This window comes from Lissotriton vulgaris, chromosome 12 (genome assembly GCF_964263255.1).
Source record: "Lissotriton vulgaris chromosome 12, aLisVul1.2, whole genome shotgun sequence".
In the NCBI taxonomy this organism is placed as follows: domain Eukaryota; kingdom Metazoa; phylum Chordata; class Amphibia; order Caudata; family Salamandridae; genus Lissotriton; species Lissotriton vulgaris.
Window position 1 is genome coordinate 58386580 of NC_141700.1, and position 19255 is coordinate 58405834.

At 46.7% G+C, this 19255-nt stretch overlaps 1 protein-coding gene across 1 annotated transcript in view; it reads right to left on the reverse strand.

Annotated features, from left to right (window-relative positions):
• The window catches only part of ANKRD24 (ankyrin repeat domain 24), a 95807-nt gene extending 81820 nt beyond the window's left edge, over nt 1-13987 (reverse strand). Inside the window, exons 1-4 of the mRNA XM_086946572.1 lie at nt 13952-13987; nt 10216-10346; nt 6092-6180; nt 4308-4372 (exon numbers count right to left, since the gene is read on the reverse strand). Coding sequence (XP_086802698.1) covers nt 4308-4372; nt 6092-6180; nt 10216-10346; nt 13952-13987 — 321 coding nt within the window. The remainder of the gene's footprint in view (nt 1-4307; nt 4373-6091; nt 6181-10215; nt 10347-13951) is intronic.
• Between the last annotated feature and the right edge of the window lie 5268 nt (nt 13988-19255).

Genomic DNA, 19255 nt, shown 5'->3' on the forward strand with positions numbered 1-19255 from the left:
TTCCTGGCTGCTTTCAACACTGTAGATGTGTTTTCTGCATTGCAAGATCCTTTTAATCAACCAGGGGATTCATATTTTGATTGTAATGTATACATACTTTTATGGTCTTATTGACCGAAATAAAGGTCTTTGAACTGAATATTACCTGCATACCTTCCATGCTGAGTTTTTCACTTGGAAGTGATGCATAACACGCAGGATCAGTTTTTAAGACACCAAATTCAGTATGTTTTATCCTTTGATAGGCCTTTTCACCCCAGAAATTTCAGAAGATTTGATCCATCCCAGTGCTTAATTTGTAAAAAGAAAAAAAAGAAAAACTGCCAGGGCCCTCGCCAGGAAGCCACTGAAGCTTGCATACACTGCCCCTGCTATGCTGCCAATGGCAATATTCAACTACTAACCGTCAGACTCCTATAAGTGTGACAAATCGGACTATTCCAGGCCCCCAAAGCTATAGGAATGGCTTGGGCGGCAGGTCACAGTTCTTTTCTGATGTGTATTGAATTAATAATTAACTGTTGTGGTCATCTCTAAATTTTGCTAGACAGCGCCACCTTGTGGCCGACTGTCACCAGCGCCATTGTTGACAATTAAGTGCCAGTGCCAAGCACCAGAAACCACTGGCTCAAATTATGCACTGATCCACCTGAATATAAAACTGAGTGCTTGATATTTAGCACACCATTTGTCACTTTGATCCCTTTGAAAACTCCCCTTTACACAGGGATCAGAATGTATTGTGGAACTGGTAATCGGGGCCTACGGGGTTTATTAAGAGTTATGGAACATCTATCGAAAAGCAGGTTATTTCCCTCTCCCCCAGATGTGGTACATCCGCCTCATATAGAGATGGGGGACCTGCTTGTTTTCTGACAGTGGAGCCTCAGCGGACTGCGCGACCACCTGCCACAGGCATGCCGGATCATCCAGGCGAGAGGAGGCATCTCATGACAAGCCAGTCCTCCAAGGGCTGAATGCTGGCCCTGCTGGTTCATGCAAGGTATATTTTATGCATAACCATTCTGTCAGGGTTAAAGAAGGGTATGCGTGACTCAAACGCTGCAACAGGCACAAGCAAAAAACAAGGATGCAGGGTTTTTTTTAATTGGAAAAGTTTTTTGCACTACTTTTCGAACACCGTGTAACAATCTTTCGCAGTATAGCTTGCCTCTACTTAGATTGCATGCAGAAAATACAGGATCTACGTTTCTCTTATTTTGCCAATAGCAATTTTGCCTGTTACAATTTTCTCCTAATTTATATTCCTATTTCTTTAATTATATGTTTTGCAGTAAAGTTTCTCAGCATTGAATTTCATTTTTCGGTGTTTGCCTGGGAGTTGCTATTGGGGGCTGTGTATGTTTTTGTGAATTTCTCATACTCCTGATGAACTTGCAATTGCGCTTATTCCCAGCTTGAATTTTATTCAAATTGACATTTACTCTAAATAAAGATGGGAAAGAAGGAAAGGTCAGCACCATGGTTTGCAAGTAACTTAGGGGCATATGTATCTACCGTTTTTTTTTGTCGCAAACGCGGCGATTCGCAAAAAAGCAGCGTTTGCGACAAAAAAATCGGAAAATGCGATGTATCATTGAAATCGCATCACAAAATTAAGGAATCGCTAAATTTGCGATTCCTTTATTCTGTGTCAGCATTTAAGGAATCGCAAATTGCGATTCCTAAAATGCTATGTATGAAGCACACAAGTTGTGCGAACCCTAATTAAGAAATCCCAAATTAGCACCAACTTGAAGTTGGTGGTAATTTGGGATTTCTTTCACAAATGCACTTTTTACCATTTGTGAAGGTGCCATGTGGCGCACATACATGCCCGTAGGGCATGTATGTGCGCCATATGCGCACACATGTAAATTTCAGGAGTGCATCAGGGTTTCCTCATGACACCCTTGCACCCTTGAAATTATTTTCAATTTGCGATTCGCAAATTGCGAATTGCGAATTGCAAATTGAGAATGACTTCACATTCATTCTTATGGGCCTCCTGGACCATAGAAATGAATGGGAAAGTATTCCTTAATTGTGAATTCACAATTTGCGAATCACAATTAAGGAAAACTAAGAAATCGCAAAAAAATTGTGATTTTCTACATACATCCCATTTTGCAATTCTCAAATAGTCATTCTCAAAAAATCGCTATTTGAGAATCGCAAACACGGATGTTGATACATATGCCCCCTAATGTCCTTAAAAAAACTATAAAGTCCTTGAAAGGAACTAGAGGAACAATTATGAAAACAACCAAAAACACTCTTATAAGCCACCAGACACTATCACCAAGAAATTAAAAGAGCGCAAGCAGCATAATATGAAACCTCAATTTTGATCGCAGCTAGTTCTCGCAGGGAGCTTTTTCGCAGAGTTAAATCACTCACTACTCTGAAAGTTGAAAACTCGCTGCCCACCCCATCTCTGGCACCCTGTAATGAACTGACAGCCTATTTTCAAGATAAAGTGGCAGATGTTTACAGTAACTTACAGCATACAAGAAGCTTGTTGGCAACGCCTCCAGATATTCAGGCCTCACAGGACAAGAGTACTTCTCTCTCTAGCTTCCCCCCTCCCGTCATGATGGAGTCGCTCCCTAAGCTTCTGGAAAAAGTAAAATCTGGCTCCCCTCTGGACCCGGAACCACTACACATTCTCCACCCCGGAGCACAAGATATCTTGCCCACAATGGTGGATCTCCTTAATCTCTCTCTCTCTTGACACGAATAGTTCCCCAGGCGTGGAAACGCGCAGTGGTTAAGCCTCTGCTAAAGAAGCACAATCTGGATATGTTGTGCCCGGGAAACTATAGACCTATCTCTCTGCTTCCCGCAATGGAGAAGATACTTGAACGACATGTCCATCAGAAATTGTCCTAGTTTGCGGAGAACTCCTCAATTCAACTCAAACCGGCTTCTGGCCTCAACACAGCACGGAGCCCGCATTGCTAATGACCACGGAGGAGTTGAAATTGCTGCTTGACAAGGGAGGCTCAGCAGCTATCATACTCCTTGACTTGAGTGCCGCATTCGACACAGTCCACCATGTAACACTGGTGAAAAGGTTGAGAGACACAGGAATAAAAAACACTGCACTCAACTGGTCCTCTTCGTTCCGGAAGGAGAGGTCCTTCCAAACCTGGGAGCCCCCCTGCTCTTCTGATGTCTTTACATTAAAATGTGGGGTCCCACCAGGCTCCTCGGTGAGACCAACATTGTTTAACATTTATCTAAATCCGCTAGCAGATACTGTGAAGGAATTTGGAGTGTCGATTGTGTCTTGTGCCGACAACACTCAACTGGTCGTCTCACTGTCCCCAGAGACAGGACATGTTCAACAACATCTAGCCCCGTGCCTGGAAAAAGTTGCATGGTGGACGCCAAATCACTCACTCAAGCTGAATGGAGATAAAACCGAGGGGATGGTACTAGGAAATAAACCAACCCCTCAGATGAACATTGCATGGGGAGGATGTCTATGACCCCTCCCTATCCCCCATCTCCCCCATAAAGAGCCTGGGAATGTGGCTCGACAGTGCCTTAACCATGGAACCACAGGCAAAAAAGTACAGCATCCTGTTTCCGGACGATCAGAACCCTACGAAAAATCCTTGACGTTCTACCTACTACCTCCAGGAGAATAGTAGTGCAGGCCCTAATATTGTCCCGTCTTAATTAAGGGAACTTCCTCTATCTGGACGCCCCTCAATATGTTTTCAAAAGACTGCACTTGATCCAGAATGTGGCAGCCAAACTGATTCTTAAGTTGCCCAAATACCCCTCAGCAACAAATGTTCTGGACACTCTTCACTGGCTCCCAGTAAAAGAAAGAATCCATTTTAAGACATTATGTCTAGCTCACTGAGCAACACATCGGAGGGGCCCTTCTCTGATCATGAACCTTCTAGCCCCTTACACTCCTTCTAGGGTTTTAAGATCCTCAAAGGTGCAACTGTTGAAAGTGCCTAGAATGCAAAGGATAAGATGGGGTAGAAGGTGTTCGTATACCTGACTCCAAAACTGTGGAACTCTAAGCCGGGAGAACTCAGAAACGAAACGAATGAGTTTTGCTTCGGCAGAATGCTCAAAACATGGCTACATCCTCACAAGCCAACTTGCTCAGCATTGCTCCGCCTTCAAAGGGCTAAGCCTCACTCAGTCCTGGGAAGCTTTTGGGTAGCCATGCGCTCTACAAATCAGGATAGAAAAACATAACATAACTCTGCCCCCCAAGAATAATCTCTACCTTTAGGCATTTTTATGCCCAAAGTGACATACCATCTCTCTTTTCCTACCTGTAGCAGTCTGCTGACACATTCAGGGTGGCCATATCTTGCTGCCAAGTGCAGTGCAGTGTGCCCTAAGAAAAACACAGTATAGAAAGTCAAGAACATTACTTTTCTGTCCCTTAAAATATTGCAACAGTAGATAAGAGGGGCCTTCAATCTTTACTATCGTACATTCCTAAGGTCTCTTTAGTGATCTTTCCACCGAGGGTGGAAATTATAATCAATCTGCATTAGAATGCACCCTTTGACCTCACACTTCCAGGATCAGTTCCTTAGGTGAGCAGGAAGAACAAGACGTACATCTTTCACAAAGTTTTACTACGTTATAGCTCATGTATGTTCTCATTAGAGCAAACAGAAGGCTTGAATTAGAGTTTGGTGGAGAGGGTACCCCGTCGCAAGCGGGAAGGAGTGCCGTGTCTTCAAAACCCTCGATCCGCTACCTCATTTAGGGCCAGATGTAGGTAAATACTATTTACCGATTCTTAAATCCCATAGGAATGAATGGGAATTATCGATTCGGTAAATACCGATTCGGTAAATGGAGAACACATACAAGGGTGGCAGGGTGTCAGATTGACACCCTGTTGCACCCCTGAATAGTGCATGGGTGCACATGTGGCACACATACATGCCCTAAGGGCATGTATGTCTGCCATATCGCAGTGTTGTAAAAGCAAAAAATTGCTTTTTCAAAGGTTTTCTTTATTTACCACCAACTTGTAGTTGGTGGTAAATAACGAATCCTTAACTGAGGAATCCACTCACTTGAGTGCCCTCTACATTACGGATTCGGTAATTTACCGAATCAGTATGTTAAAAAATCAGTAAGTTACCGATTCCTTAAGTTACCGATTCGGTAAAATACAGAATCCTACAAAAATGCCACCTACATTCCAAATGCCAAATACCGGTCGGTAACGGACGAAATTCGGTAATTTCGGCCGTTACCAACCGGTATTTTGCGACCTACATCTGGCCCTTAGAGACAAGCAGATCATAAGGTTTCTGCTGATGGCATTTACGTTACTTCTGTTAACTGAAAGCTTCCTGGCATGACTCCATGATAGCAGCCATCGCAGGAAGGGCATTAAACTGCCCACCCTATTTAGAGTGGGCAATGTAATGCTTTTTTTCTGCCCATCACTGCCAGGAAAAGTCTTACGGTGAGGGACAGAAAAAAAATATTAATGACCCTCACACTCTAGGAGAAATCTCCAAGGGTGTGGGGGCCATTCGTTTTTTGTTTTTTTTTTAGAAACAAACTTCAGCTTTGGCAGCTTTGTGTTTGAAAAACTAAAACATTTGAAAAGTTTGGTGAATGGCCCTCAAAATCGAAGGCGGTGCCCACAAATCCTTTTGTACATTGAATGAAGCCTGTGTGATTGGTTTCTTTCAATGTATATAGATGACCTCTGGGCTTTCGTTCATCTCTGCATTTCTCGGATGGTTGTCTATCAGGAGGGCAGTGGTAATGTCCTCCTCCACCCTGACTGATGGCGCACCATCTGTTAAACTATCAGTCAGGCCCAAACTAATTTTAAGGTTTGTAAGGCCTCAGGGTGAGTGACCTGGATACTTGATATATATATATATATATATATATATATATATATATATATATATATATATATATATATATATATATATATATATATATATATATATATATGGTAGCTCCTGTTTTAGATACTTCTAAGAGTAGACTGCATCCTGGCTGCTGCTCCATCATATATAATTGAATCCAGTGCTCTTTCCTGAGACTGTAGGCGGTGCCGTGACCGCGTTACCTGCGCTATCTTTAGCCATCACGTCGGCCCCGTTGGTTATCATCACCTCTAGGCACTCCACATTCCCTCTCATGGCAGCCAAGTGCAGCCTAGAAGAAAAGAAAATGGCAACAATCAACAGAAAATCCTTTCTCACACTCATCCACATTGTGGAAACCTTTGAAGGAACCTCCTGGACAGAGCGAACACATGATAGCCGCACAAGGCGATGATGCTTGGTGATGCCAACCCATGCTGGTGGTGGAGGATGGGTGATGCGACAATTCAAGCTCTCAGTTATAGGCAATCTTCGGTGAATGCTGGGTATGTTGGTTAGAGTGCCTTATCTTGGGTAAGGGCTCAAATGGATCCTGCTGTGGCATCTGGGAGGCAATGGTGTAGCAACTAACTGGGGGTGGATTTCTTTTAGCTCCTGCTTGAATGAATTGAGGTGGGTGAGACCTCAGGTCAGGGGGATGGCAAGTGAGTTCTAGAGAAGTAGAGCTGGGAGGGAATGGGCTTCAATTTGGCTCTGATGGAGATGCGAGGATTTGGTGGTGGTGAGATGGTGGCAGGTTTAGCGATGAAGGGACAGCTGGGGTGTAGATGGAAAAGGAATGTGCGGGGTGTGGTTGCAAGGCTAAGACAAAGATAGAGCTCACATGGAACATCACTCAGGCTGGTCACCTCACCTTGCGACAACTGGTGTCTTTCTAAGGGATGGGTCTTCCTACTTCAGTGAACCTGCAGGTACACATGCTTTGCACCTTGGTTCGCCAGAGGCAGAATGTGAATGAACAGCTTTGCACCAGCCAGCATGGTGGGGAGGTTACACGGGGCACTGTTGCCAAAGATGTGGACCGTGCATGTGGACTTGGACAGTGTATTGTCGATGCTTAGAAACAGGAAAGTTGGAATAATCTGAAAAAACATGCAGCAATTGTGTTCTTGGTGGAAAGGGATTATAGAAGGTGGAGATATTTCAGACATGAATTAAGTTCCAACTGGTTAGAGATAAAGGCATCCACAGTCCGCACACAGTGTGAGAAAGGCAGATTCTAGAAAGCTGCGGTATGTCTAATACATATTGGAAGATAAATGTATTTGTTCATTTCTGCCTCTAGATGTTAAATATCTCAAGCTTTGCTTATCATTTTCGCAGATTATAAACAGTGCACACATTTGACCTGAAGATTATGCATTTCGTATGCCAACTTAATCCCAAATGGACCACCCCACACTCCCAGCAACATCTCCAGAACCTCTTCAGTCCGAAACAATTGTCCATGTGACACGCGTGTGGATAGTACTTTGGTGGAGACGTAATGCTGGGGCATCTTTTTTCTTCTACACAGAAGTATTAGTATGTAAAGACAAAAAGGCCGGGAAAGAGGGCAACTGTATGGGAGATACTTCTGTTTCTGCAGATGCAATACCAACAGTCAGGATAACAGGTAAAACACCTTTTCTGAGACATTAAGAAAGGTTCTTTGTCTCTCCAACCAGCTCCAACACATAACTGTCGAGCCTGGCTACGCATAGGCCCACACTACCATGACCCTCCACACACACACCATCACTCACATAACCCCAACCAAGCACACAAATATACACTTCCAGAAGTTGCTAGACACAGCCCGCCTGCATCATATACCAGGACACCATCATCTAACACAACCACAGACCCATTGCCAGATTCTCACGCCCTTGAGCATCTGCTGATAACCCAGCTCCTACATCTCACAAGTATTTCTTCATTCCTAATTCTCATTTGGTATCAAGTGTAGAGTTGACTACATTGACCCCACAGGTTTCCATAGACACACATGATCTCGGACAGTCCCTAGCACCACATAATTACCTTCATATAGTCAAAACACATCATGCAGGTGATCAAGACTTTTAGAAGTTACTGCAGAGACCTACAGAACCTACCTCCATGAAATCTACCAAAGAGTTTAAGCTTCCTTCCTAATCCCCTTTATTGCTCTTCTTGTACGTCTACTGATAAAGAAGGCTTTTACTTCTTTTGTAGCAGTTACACCAGGTTAGCAATAATGTGGAGAAGGAAGAAGGTGTTTACCTCATCAGCAGAAGTTACACCAGGAGAGTTATAAAGGGGAGAAGGAACATGGTGTTTACCTCATCAGTAGAAGTTACACCAGGAGAGCAACAAAGGGGAGAAGCAAGAAGGCCTTTACCTCTTCTGTAGAAGTTACACCAGGAGAGCAACAAAGGGGAGAACCAAGAAGGTTTTTACCTCTTCAGTAGAAGTTACACGAGAGAGCAATACAGGGAAGAAGCAGGAAGGCGTTCACCTCTTCAGTAGAAGTTACACCAGGAGAGCAACAAAGGGGAGAAGCAAGAAGGTTTTTACCTCTTTAGTAGAAGTTACACCAGGAGAGCAACAAAGGGGAGAAGCAAGAAGGCGTTCACCTCTTCAGTAGAAGTTACACCAGGGGAGCAACAAAGGGGAAAAGCAAGAAGACGTTCCCCTCTTCAGTAGAAGTTACACCAGGAGAGCAACAAAGGGGAGAAGGAAGAAGGCTTTTACCTCTTCTGTAGAAGTTACACCAGGAGAGCAACAAAGGGGAGAAGGAAGAAGGCTTTTACCTCTTCTGTAGAAATTACACCAGGAGAGCAACAAAGGGGAGAAGCAAGAAGGCGTTTACCTCTTCTGTAGAAGTTACACCAGGAGAGCAACAAAGGGGAGAACCAAGAAGGTTTTTACCTCTTCAGTAGAAGTTACACGAGAGAGCAATACAGGGAAGAAGCAGGAAGGCGTTCACCTCTTCAGTAGAAGTTACACCAGGAGAGCAACAAAGGGGAGAAGCAAGAAGGTTTTTACCTCTTTAGTAGAAGTTACACCAGGAGAGCAACAAAGGGGAGAAGCAAGAAGGCGTTCACCTCTTCAGTAGAAGTTACACCAGGGGAGCAACAAAGGGGAAAAGCAAGAAGACGTTCCCCTCTTCAGTAGAAGTTACACCAGGAGAGCAACAAAGGGGAGAAGGAAGAAGGCTTTTACCTCTTCTGTAGAAGTTACACCAGGAGAGCAACAAAGGGGAGAAGGAAGAAGGCTTTTACCTCTTCTGTAGAAGTTACACCAGGAGAGCAACAAAGGGGAGAAGCAAGAAGGTGTTTACTTCTTTAGTAGAAGTTACACCAGGAGAGCAACAAAGGGGAGAAGCAAGAAGGCGTTCACCTCTTCAGTAGAAGTTACACCAGGAGAGCAACAAAGGGGAGAAGCAAGAAGGCGTTCCCCTCTTCAGTAGAAGTTACACCAGGAGAGCAACAAAGGGGAGAAGCAAGAAGGCGTTCACCTCTTCAGTAGAAGTTACACCAGGAGAGCAACAAAGGGGAGAAGCAAGAAGGCTTTTACCTCTTCAGTAGAAGTTACACCAGGAGAGCAACAAAGGGAAGAAGCAAGAAGGCGTTCCCCTCTTCAGTAGAAGTTACACCAGGAGAGCAACAAAGGGGAGAAGCAAGAAAGCCTTCACCTCTTCAGTAGAAGTTACACCAGGAGAGCAACAAAGGGGAGAAGCAAGAAGGCGTTCCCCTCTTCAGTAGAAGTTACACCAGGAGAGCAACAAAGGGGAGAAGCAAGAAGGCGTTCACCTCTTCAGTAGAAGTTACACCAGGAGAGCAACAAAGGGGAGAAGCAAGAAGGCGTTCACCTCTTCAGTAGAAGTTACACCAGGAGAGCAACAAAGGGGAGAAGCAAGAAGGCGTTCCCCTCTTCAGTAGAAGTTACACCAGGAGAGCAACAAAGGGGAGAAGCAAGAAGGCGTTCACCTCTTCAGTAGAAGTTACACCAGGAGAGCAACAAAGGGAAGAAGAAAGAAGGTTTTTACCTCTTCAGTAGAACCCGTTCTTGGGGACGATAACAAGGTGGATGCAGATGGCTTTAGCCTCTTCTTTAGAAGTTATATCAGAGAAGTGACATATGGGTGAAGAGGAGAAACATCTACTACTTCTGAAGAGGTTATAGAAGGAAAGCTGCATTCCAGAGTAAAGAGGAAGGGTTTTACCTCTCTGTAGAAGTCATATCAGGAAGGAATAAGGGACTGATCAGGCACTCTTCTAATTTTTGGTAAAAGCCATGCGTGGTACTTTTACCACCTCTGTGCTAAGGGAAGTGAACTTACGCGGCCTTTCCTTCAAAGTCCAGCTTGGTGGGCACCAGGCTCTTCTTGCGGAGTAGAGATGCCACTCGGGCAGGGTCATTGTACTCCACGGCCTGCAGTAGCTTCTCGTCATACTTGGTCCAGTCCTGGCTCTATAAACCCAAAAAGAGACTCATATTTAAAAGTCAGATCAGACACTTCCTCAAGTAGATAAAGGAAAAAGTAAACTACTGAGGGGGAGGAAGAGAGTCAATAAGCTGGCAGGAGAGATAAAAGGAGGGAGGAGAGCTGGTCTGTCAGGCACAGGGTAGAAGATATATACTGTTTGTCGAGGAAAGTGAGACCAGGAGGGAAATGGGGTATGAAGGTTTAGTGAGGAAAAATGCTTTTTGGGAAAAGAGAAAGTAGGGTCTGGATAACCATGAAGGAAATAGAGAAATATTGATGGAAGAATGGCAGTATGAGACAGTTTTTAACTTGTTATTATATGATTTACCAAATGTAAATTGTGTGTGGAAGATTTCTAAACAATTGTCCTGAAGAAGGTGGTTAACAACAATACATACCACTGAAACATGTCAATGAATATTGAGAACTTGCTTCTCCTATCACGTATTGTGTCCTATGCAATTGTTAAATGGTGAGAAGTCTTTAGGGATTATTAAACCTATAAGTTGTATGGTGTTTGCATTTCAATTGAGAGTAATAAATTGTATATTTTTTATAAGGGTCAGGTTTGTTTTTTGCACAACAGGCAGATCAGTCTAAGTTAACATTTTATGTAGCATATCCTTTTCGATATCTGAAGGGAGATCTGTTTTTCAGTGTCTGGTGAATCGAGAATAGTCTGCTTGGTTTTGGGCAACCCCAGCATTTTAGCATTTAGCAGCCTCGGTTGCAGGTTCCTATGACATTTTTTGGCCCCTCTACTTATTGCTTTTCTTTATTTTTACAAATTAAGCACTGGAAGAGATGAAGATGGATGAGGAGGTCTTGGAGACAAATAAGGGTAGCAATTGATATTTATTGGGAACTGTTCTGAGGGTGGGGTTGCAGCGACCACACAGAATTAAAAAAAGAGGCTGATCCCAAGCAACTTACATGCCCATTTAAGAAACGGTGGAACTTACAAGTGCAAAAACATCCAAATTGCAAAACACATTTCTCAAGAGTATCTGGTGTGTTACCACGACCATGTACACACTGCAGTAAACGATAGGGTGTGTGTGTGTGTGTGTGTGTGTAGATGGTTTTTCTCGACTGCTTAGCCTATGTTATTTGCCTTTGGCTTGATATTTTTTACCTTTTGCAAAATAAGGGTGGTAACAGCCCATGCAAAACATGAGTGTGTACAATCTGTGTTCGGGTCTCAATATTTTGGGAAATAGTGGTCATATGTACAAACACATATTCCCATAGACACAGAATGGGTAAAACCCTTTGCTACATCCGACCCTAGGTTCTAAGGTTCACAACTTTTCGGCCCATCGACTTTTCTTTTACAAGTCACTAATTTCGGGTGTTTTCAGGCATGAGAGTCACATGAATTTCATTGAACTAACCCAAGATTTCAGGTCACAGAGTTCCCAGAATGCATTGGTCTGGGAAATAAAGGCCTAGGCTAGAAACAAGGTGTTCCTATGATGTCCTAACCCCCGATTGTACCAGATGATGTAGGGTTTGAAGTGAAGAACAAAAGAACCATCGCTCTAGTGGCCTGGAACCTAAGATGGAAAGACACCATTGAGTATTGACGTCTGTCGATAGCCCCTTCTGTGGATATCTTAGATGGGGTTGCCATTTTTTTCACTGAAATATTATCAATTATTGATTCATTTATTTAGAGTCTTGAGGAGTCATGTGCTGGTACTTTATTATTATTTGGTTTAAAACCAACCATACCCAATTAATTTTTATGTCTGGCTCAAAAACAGCTTCTGATGGCCATTGGTCCAGCCCTTTTTATCTTTAGTTTTCATTCCATTGATTTTGATTGACATTTTCAACCATTGGTTCTGCCCACCACAGCATTTGGGATGGGGTATTGATCCGCTTCAGCCATTGGCTCTTTTACGCTATTATTGATGGCTTTTTTCTTGATCACAAGTGCACATCTGCCTAAAAATAAGTTCACTTCAGTGCTGATCCCTAATGGGTTAATACTTTACTTTTACACTGCTTTTTATATGTTCTTTCCATTTATAATCCTATTTGTAGTCATCCTTGTGTTTTAAAAGTTGTCTTCAAGTTACAGTTGAGTGAAATCAACAGTACATTTTCTTTGTTCCAATAAGAATCACATTTTCTTGAGATGTGCATAAAAACTAAAAAAAAGTGTATTTGTCTGCTCTAAGAATTTCTGCAGGCTAGTTCTATTTGAATTATATGAGAGGGTATATTTTTGTATTTAATATTTTTATATTTGGAATTTTACCCTCATGTTTAGCGGCCGCATGTTTACTTCTCTTCTTCTTTTTTATTTTTGTGGCTTATGCTTTCCATAACTGATAAGAAAATAACCACTGCACCAGCGTGCCAAGACTAGACCTATTTGCTTTGACAATGCTTATTAACACGAAAGAGGCCTTTGTGCGCTGTAATAAATATTTGATGATAATTCACTCAGCTCTAAGGTCTTTTCAAGAATTTTTGCTGGTTTAAGTTTATATTTCAAAGTCAAAACGACTTACTTTATCTTATTTCCCCGATATTTTAACGAGCCGTGTGAGTGGAATGCTGTCCGGAAAACAACATATGACGTAGAAAGAGGGGGACGGTGGAAGATGCTATAACGCGGCCACAGCGCGGCTATTGTTACACACAGTGATGGCGGCTCCTGCTGCTTCCTCGTGCATAATTCAGCACCAGCCTGACAGGCTGGACTGCGTGTGTCTGTGTCTGCTCTGGTCTCGGGGGGAAACAGGACGCTCTCGGAGGCACCCGAGACACCCCTGAGCGGAAGAGCTTCACAGACACAGCACACCTGCCCAGTGCCCACCCGCACCAGGCTCGTGTATGCACCAGCTGCCAAAGAGCGTGTCCTTCTCCATCCCGGCCAGGGCACAAGCGGTCCCATCACACACACCCGGTGCACGTGTCAGGAGCCACTATTCCCATCACTCTCAAGATGCAAGCCTTGCCCTCAGGACACCTACCCAGTCTGGGGTCCACTAGCCACAATGCCCCACCATGCTCATCTGACTCAGGATGTTAAGATGTCAGGCAATGGGTTAATAATATATTTTGAAATTTAAAAAAACTGCCAAAACCTTTATGTGCCTCTGTGGCAGCATATTGGCCCGCTCAGTGCTTCATTTGTAAAACAAAAGTAAGTACCAGGGCCCTTCTCAGGAGGCCACTGCAGCTGCGCGGCCCCTTGCCTCTGCCAGCGCTGCCAATGACAGCACCAAACCGGCTACCAACCATCACCCCCTATGAGTGTGACAATTCAGACTATTTCCGGCCCCCAGGGCTATGAGAATGGCTTGGGTGGCAGGGATTAGTCATTCTTACTTTATATTGAATTAAAAAACAACTGTTGTTGTGTTCTTTTCTAATTTAGACAAACAGCGCCACAGTGTGGTTGACTGTCATGAGTGACAGTGTTGACTGTTAAGTGCTGGTGCCGAGCACCTGAAACCACTGGCTCAAATTAAGCACTGCTTGAAGTGTTTGAAGAGGCGTCTGAATGTGTAAGGGGTTGGTGTGGAGAGGGCAATAAGAGGGTGTCGATGAACTTGATCTCCGATTTACTTGCCTCAGCTTTCTTGAACTTGGACTTGAGGCTCTTCATGGTAGAGGCTGGCGAGCTCTCCGATTCATGCGCGATCCGGGCTCCGTCGATACTACACTCTCATCGTCTCCACTCATTCACGTTGAGAAGCAGCTCAAGGCCGTTCACGTGTTGAGAGCCTGAAACACACAACAAAGAATAAAGGTCAGCCTGCTGTGACCCCCACCACTCCTCACACCTCACTCTGCTGATACCTCCTCCCGAACCCTGCTCTCAGCCCAAGGCCGATAGAAGGGGGAACTGGGGGGACCTACATGCCTCTGACCCTCACCTCTCCTCACACCTCACTCTGCTGATACCGCCTCCCAAACCCTGCTCTCAGCCCAAGGCCGATAGAAGGGTGCGAAACTGGGGGAGTGGGGGCTATTATTACCCAGGCACTATGCTTTTTAAGGGCCACGCGCTCCTGATGCAAATAAAGCAAGCATCAGCAGCGGCTGCTACTGGACCTACATGCCTCTGACCCTCATCCCTCTGGACACCTCTGACCCTCACCCCTCTGCACGCCTCTGACCCTCACCCCTCTGGACACCTCTGACCCTCATCCCTCTGCACGCCTCTGACCCTCACCCCTCTGCACACCTCTGACCCTCACCCCTCTGGACACCTCTGACCCTCCTCCCTCTGCACGCCTCTGACCCTCATCCCTCTGGACACATCTGACCTTCACCCCTCTGCACACCTCTGACCCTCATCCCTCTGGACACCTCTGACCCTCACCCCTCTGCACACCTCTGACCCTCACCCCTCTGGACACCTCTGACCCTCATCCCTCTGCACGCCTCTGACCCTCATCCCTCTGCATGCCTCTGACCCTCACCCCTCTGCACACCTCTGACCCTCACCCCTCTGCACGCCTCTGACCCTCATCCCTCTGCACGCCTCTGACCCTCACCCCTCTGCACACCTCTGACCCTCACCCCTCTGACCCTCACCCCTCTGGACACCTCTGACCCTCATCCCTCTGCACGCCTCTGACCCTCACCCCTCTGCACACCTCTCACCCTCACCCCTCTGCACGCCTCTGACCTTCATACCTCTGCACACCTCTGACCCTCACCTCTCTGCACGCCTCTAACCCTCATCCCTCTGGACACCTCTGACCCTCACCCCTCTGCACACCTCTGACCCTCACCCCTCTGCACACCTCTGACCCTCACCCCTCTGGACACCTCTGACCCTCATCCCTCTGCATACCTCTGACCTTCATACTTCTGCACGCCTCTGATCCTCACCCCTCTGCACACCTCTGACCCTCACCCCTCTGCACACCTCTGACCCTCACCCCTCTGCACGCCTCTGACCCTCACCCCTCTGCACGCCTCTGACGCTCACCCCTCTGCACACCTCTGACCCTCACCCCTCTGCACGCCTCTGACCTTCATACCTCTGCACACCTCTGACCCTCACCCCTCTGCACGCCTCTGACCTTCATACCTCTGCACACCTCTGACCCTCACCCCTCTGCATGCCTCTGACCCTCACCACTCTGCACGCCTCTGACCCTCACCCCTCTGCACACCACTGACCCTCACCCATCTGACCCTCACCCCTCAGCAAACCTCTGACCCTCATCCCTCTGCACACCTCTGACCCTCACCCCTCTGACCCTCACCCCTCTGGACACCTCTGACCCTCATCCCTCTGCACGCCTCTGACCCTCACCCCTCTGCACACCTCTCACCCTCACCCCTCTGCACGCCTCTGACCCTCACCCCTCTGCACACCTTTGACCCTCACCCCTCTGCATGCCTCTGACCTTGATATCTCTGCATGCCTCTGACCCCCATTCCTCTGGACACCTCTAACCCTCACCCCTCTGCACGCCTCTGACCTTCATACCTCTGCATGCCTCTGACCTTCATACCTCTGCATACCTCTGACCTTCACACCTCTGCACACCTCTGACCCTCACCCCTCTGCACGCCTCTGACCTTCATACCTCTGCAAACCTCTGACCTTCATACCTATGCACACCTCTGGCCCTCACCCCTCTGCACGCCTCTGACCTTCATACCTATGCACACCTCTGGCCCTCACCCCTCTGCACGCCTCTGACCCTCACCCCTCTGCACACCTCTGACCCTCACACCTCTGCACACCTCTGACCCTCACCCCGCTGCACGCCTCTGACCTTCATACCTCTGCAAACCTCTGACCTTCATACCTCTGCACATCTCTGACCCTCACCCCTCTGCACACCTCTGACCCTCACCCCTCTGCACACCTCTGACCTTTATACCTCTGCATACCTCTGACCTTCATACCTCTGCACACCTCTGACCCTCACCCCTCTGCAAACCTCTGACCTTCATACCTCTGCATACCTCTGACCTTCATACCTCTGCACACCTCTGACCCTCACCCCTCTGCACGCCTCGGACCTTCATACCTCTGCATACCTCTGACCTTCATACCTCTGCATGCCTCTGACCCTCACCCCTCTGCACACCTCTGACCCTCACCCCTCTGCACACCTCTGACCTTTATACCTCTGCATACCTCTGACCTTCATACCTCTGCACACCTCTGACCCTCACCCCTCTGCAAACCTCTGACCTTCATACCTCTGCATACCTCTGACCTTCATACCTCTGCACACCTCTGACCCTCACCCCTCTGCACGCCTCGGACCTTCATACCTCTGCATACCTCTGACCTTCATACCTCTGCATGCCTCTGACCCTCACCCCTCTGCACGCCTCTGACCCTGACCCCTATGTCCACCTCTGCCTCCCCATATTCCTTTGCCCTTTGACTCCAATATTTGCCCATCTCTAACTATCTGATTACTCCTTCTTGGACTCATCACCCCAACATATCTTCGTACTTTGATCTGAAACCTCTCCGCCCCTCGGCCTTAATAAGGCTGTCTTCCTGAACAGTAATAAACCACTGCCTCTCACACCACCCTCTCTAGGCGGTGTTCATGCCCTACTGCACATGTTTCATTCTCTTCTCAGACATCTCTGAGCCCCACCCTCTTTAACATCTACATGGCCCCCCTCGAAGCCATCGTCCGACAACACAGCCTCAACATTGTACCCTATGCCGACGACACCCAGGTCATCCTTTCCCTCACAAAAGACCCCATCACTGTCAAACTCAATTTAGATGACTCCCTCACACTTTGATGCAGTGTATCAAGCTGTTCAATGACTCCCTCACACTCCGATGCAGTGTATCAAGCTCTTCAATGACTCCCTCACCCTTTGATGCAGTGTATCAATCTCTTCGATGACTCCCTCGCCCTCTGATGCAGTGTATCAAGCTCTTCAATGTCTCCCTCACCCTTTGATGCAGTGTATCAAGCTCTTCGATGATTCCCTCACACTCCGACGCAGTGTATCAAGCTCTTCGATGATTCCCTCACACTCCGAAGCAGTGTATCAAGCTCCCCAATGACTCCCTCACACGCCGATGCAGTGCATCAATCTCTTTGATGACTCCCTCGCCCTCTGAATCCGTGTATCAAGCTCTTCAATGACTCCCTCACCCTTTGATGCAGTGTATCAATCTCTTCGATGACTCCCTCGCCCTCTGATGCAGTGTATCAAGCTCTTTGATGACTCCCTCACACTCCGATGCAGTGTATAAAGCGCTCCGATGACTCCCTCACACTCTGATACAGTGTATCAAGCTCTTCGATGACTCCCTCTCCATTTGATGCAGTGTATCAAGCTCTTCGATGACTCTCTCACACTCTGATGCAGTTTATCAAGCTCTTCAATGACTCCCTCACACTCTGATGCAGTGTATCAAGCTCTTCAATGACTCCCTCACCCTTTGATGAAGTGTATCAATCTCTTTGATGACTCCCTCGCCCTCTGATGCAGTGTATCAAGCTCTCCAATGACTCCCTCACACGCCAATGCAGTGTATCAAGCTCTCCAATGACTCCCTCACACGCCGATGCAGTGTATCAAGCTCTTCAATGACTCCCTCACACTCTGATGCAGTGTATCAAGCTCTCCAATGACTTCCTCACACGCCGATGCAGTGTATCAATCTCTTCGATGACTCCCCCACACTCTGATGCAGCGTATCAATCTCTTCGATGACTCCCTCGCCCCCTGATGCAGTGTATCAAGCTCTTCGATGACTCCCTCACACTCTGAGGCAGTGTAGTGAGGCCCTAGATGACTCTCTCACACTCTGATGCAGTGTTTCAAGCTCTCTAATGACTCCCTAACACTCTGATGCAGTGAATCAAGCTCTTCGATGACTCCCTCACCCTTTGATGCAGTGTATCAAGCTCTTCGATGATTCCCTCACACTCCGACGCAGTGTATCAAGCTCTTTGATGACTCCCTCACACTCCGATGCAGTGTATCAAGCTCTTGGATAACTCTCTCACACTCCGATGCAGTGTATCAAGCTATTTGATGACTCCCTCACACTCTGATGCAGTGTATCAAGCTCTTCGATGACTCCCTTACCCTTTGATGCAGTGTTTCAATCTCTTCGATGACTCCCTCGCACTCCGATGCAGTGTATCAAGCTCTTCGATGACTCTTTCCCACTCTGATGCAGTGTATCAAGCTCTTCGATGACACCCTCCCACTCCGATGCAGTGGATCAAGATCTTAAATGACTTCCTCACACTCTGATGCAGTGTATCAAGCTCTTCGATGACACCCTCCCACTCCGATGCAGTGAATCAAGATCTTAGGTGACTCCCTCACACTCTGATGCAGTGTTGCGAGGTCCTAGATGACTCCCTCACACTCTGATGCACCGTATCAATCTCTTTGATGACTCCCTCACACTCCGATGCAGTGTATCCAGCTCTTCGATGACTCACTCACACTCTGATGCAGTGTTGCGAGGTCCTAGATGACTCCCTCACACTCTGATGCAGTGTTGCGAGGTCCTAGATGACTCCCTCACACTCTGATGCAGTGTATCAATCTCTTCGATGACTCCCTCACACTCCGATGCAGTGTATCAAGCTCTTCGATTACCCCCCTCTGATGCAGTGTATCAAGCTCTTCGATGACCCCCCTCTGATGCAGTGTATCAAGCTCTTCGATGACTCCCTCACCCTCTGATGCAGTGTATCAAGCTCTTCGATGACTCCCTCACACTCTGAGGCAGTGTAGTGAGGCCCTAGATGACTCTCTCACACTCTGATGCAGTGTATCAAGCTCTCCAAAGACTCCCTCACACGCCGATGCAGTGTATCAAGCTCTCCAATGACTCCCTCACACGCCGATGCAGTGTATCTAGCTCTTCAATGACTCCCTCACACTCTGATGCAGTGTATCA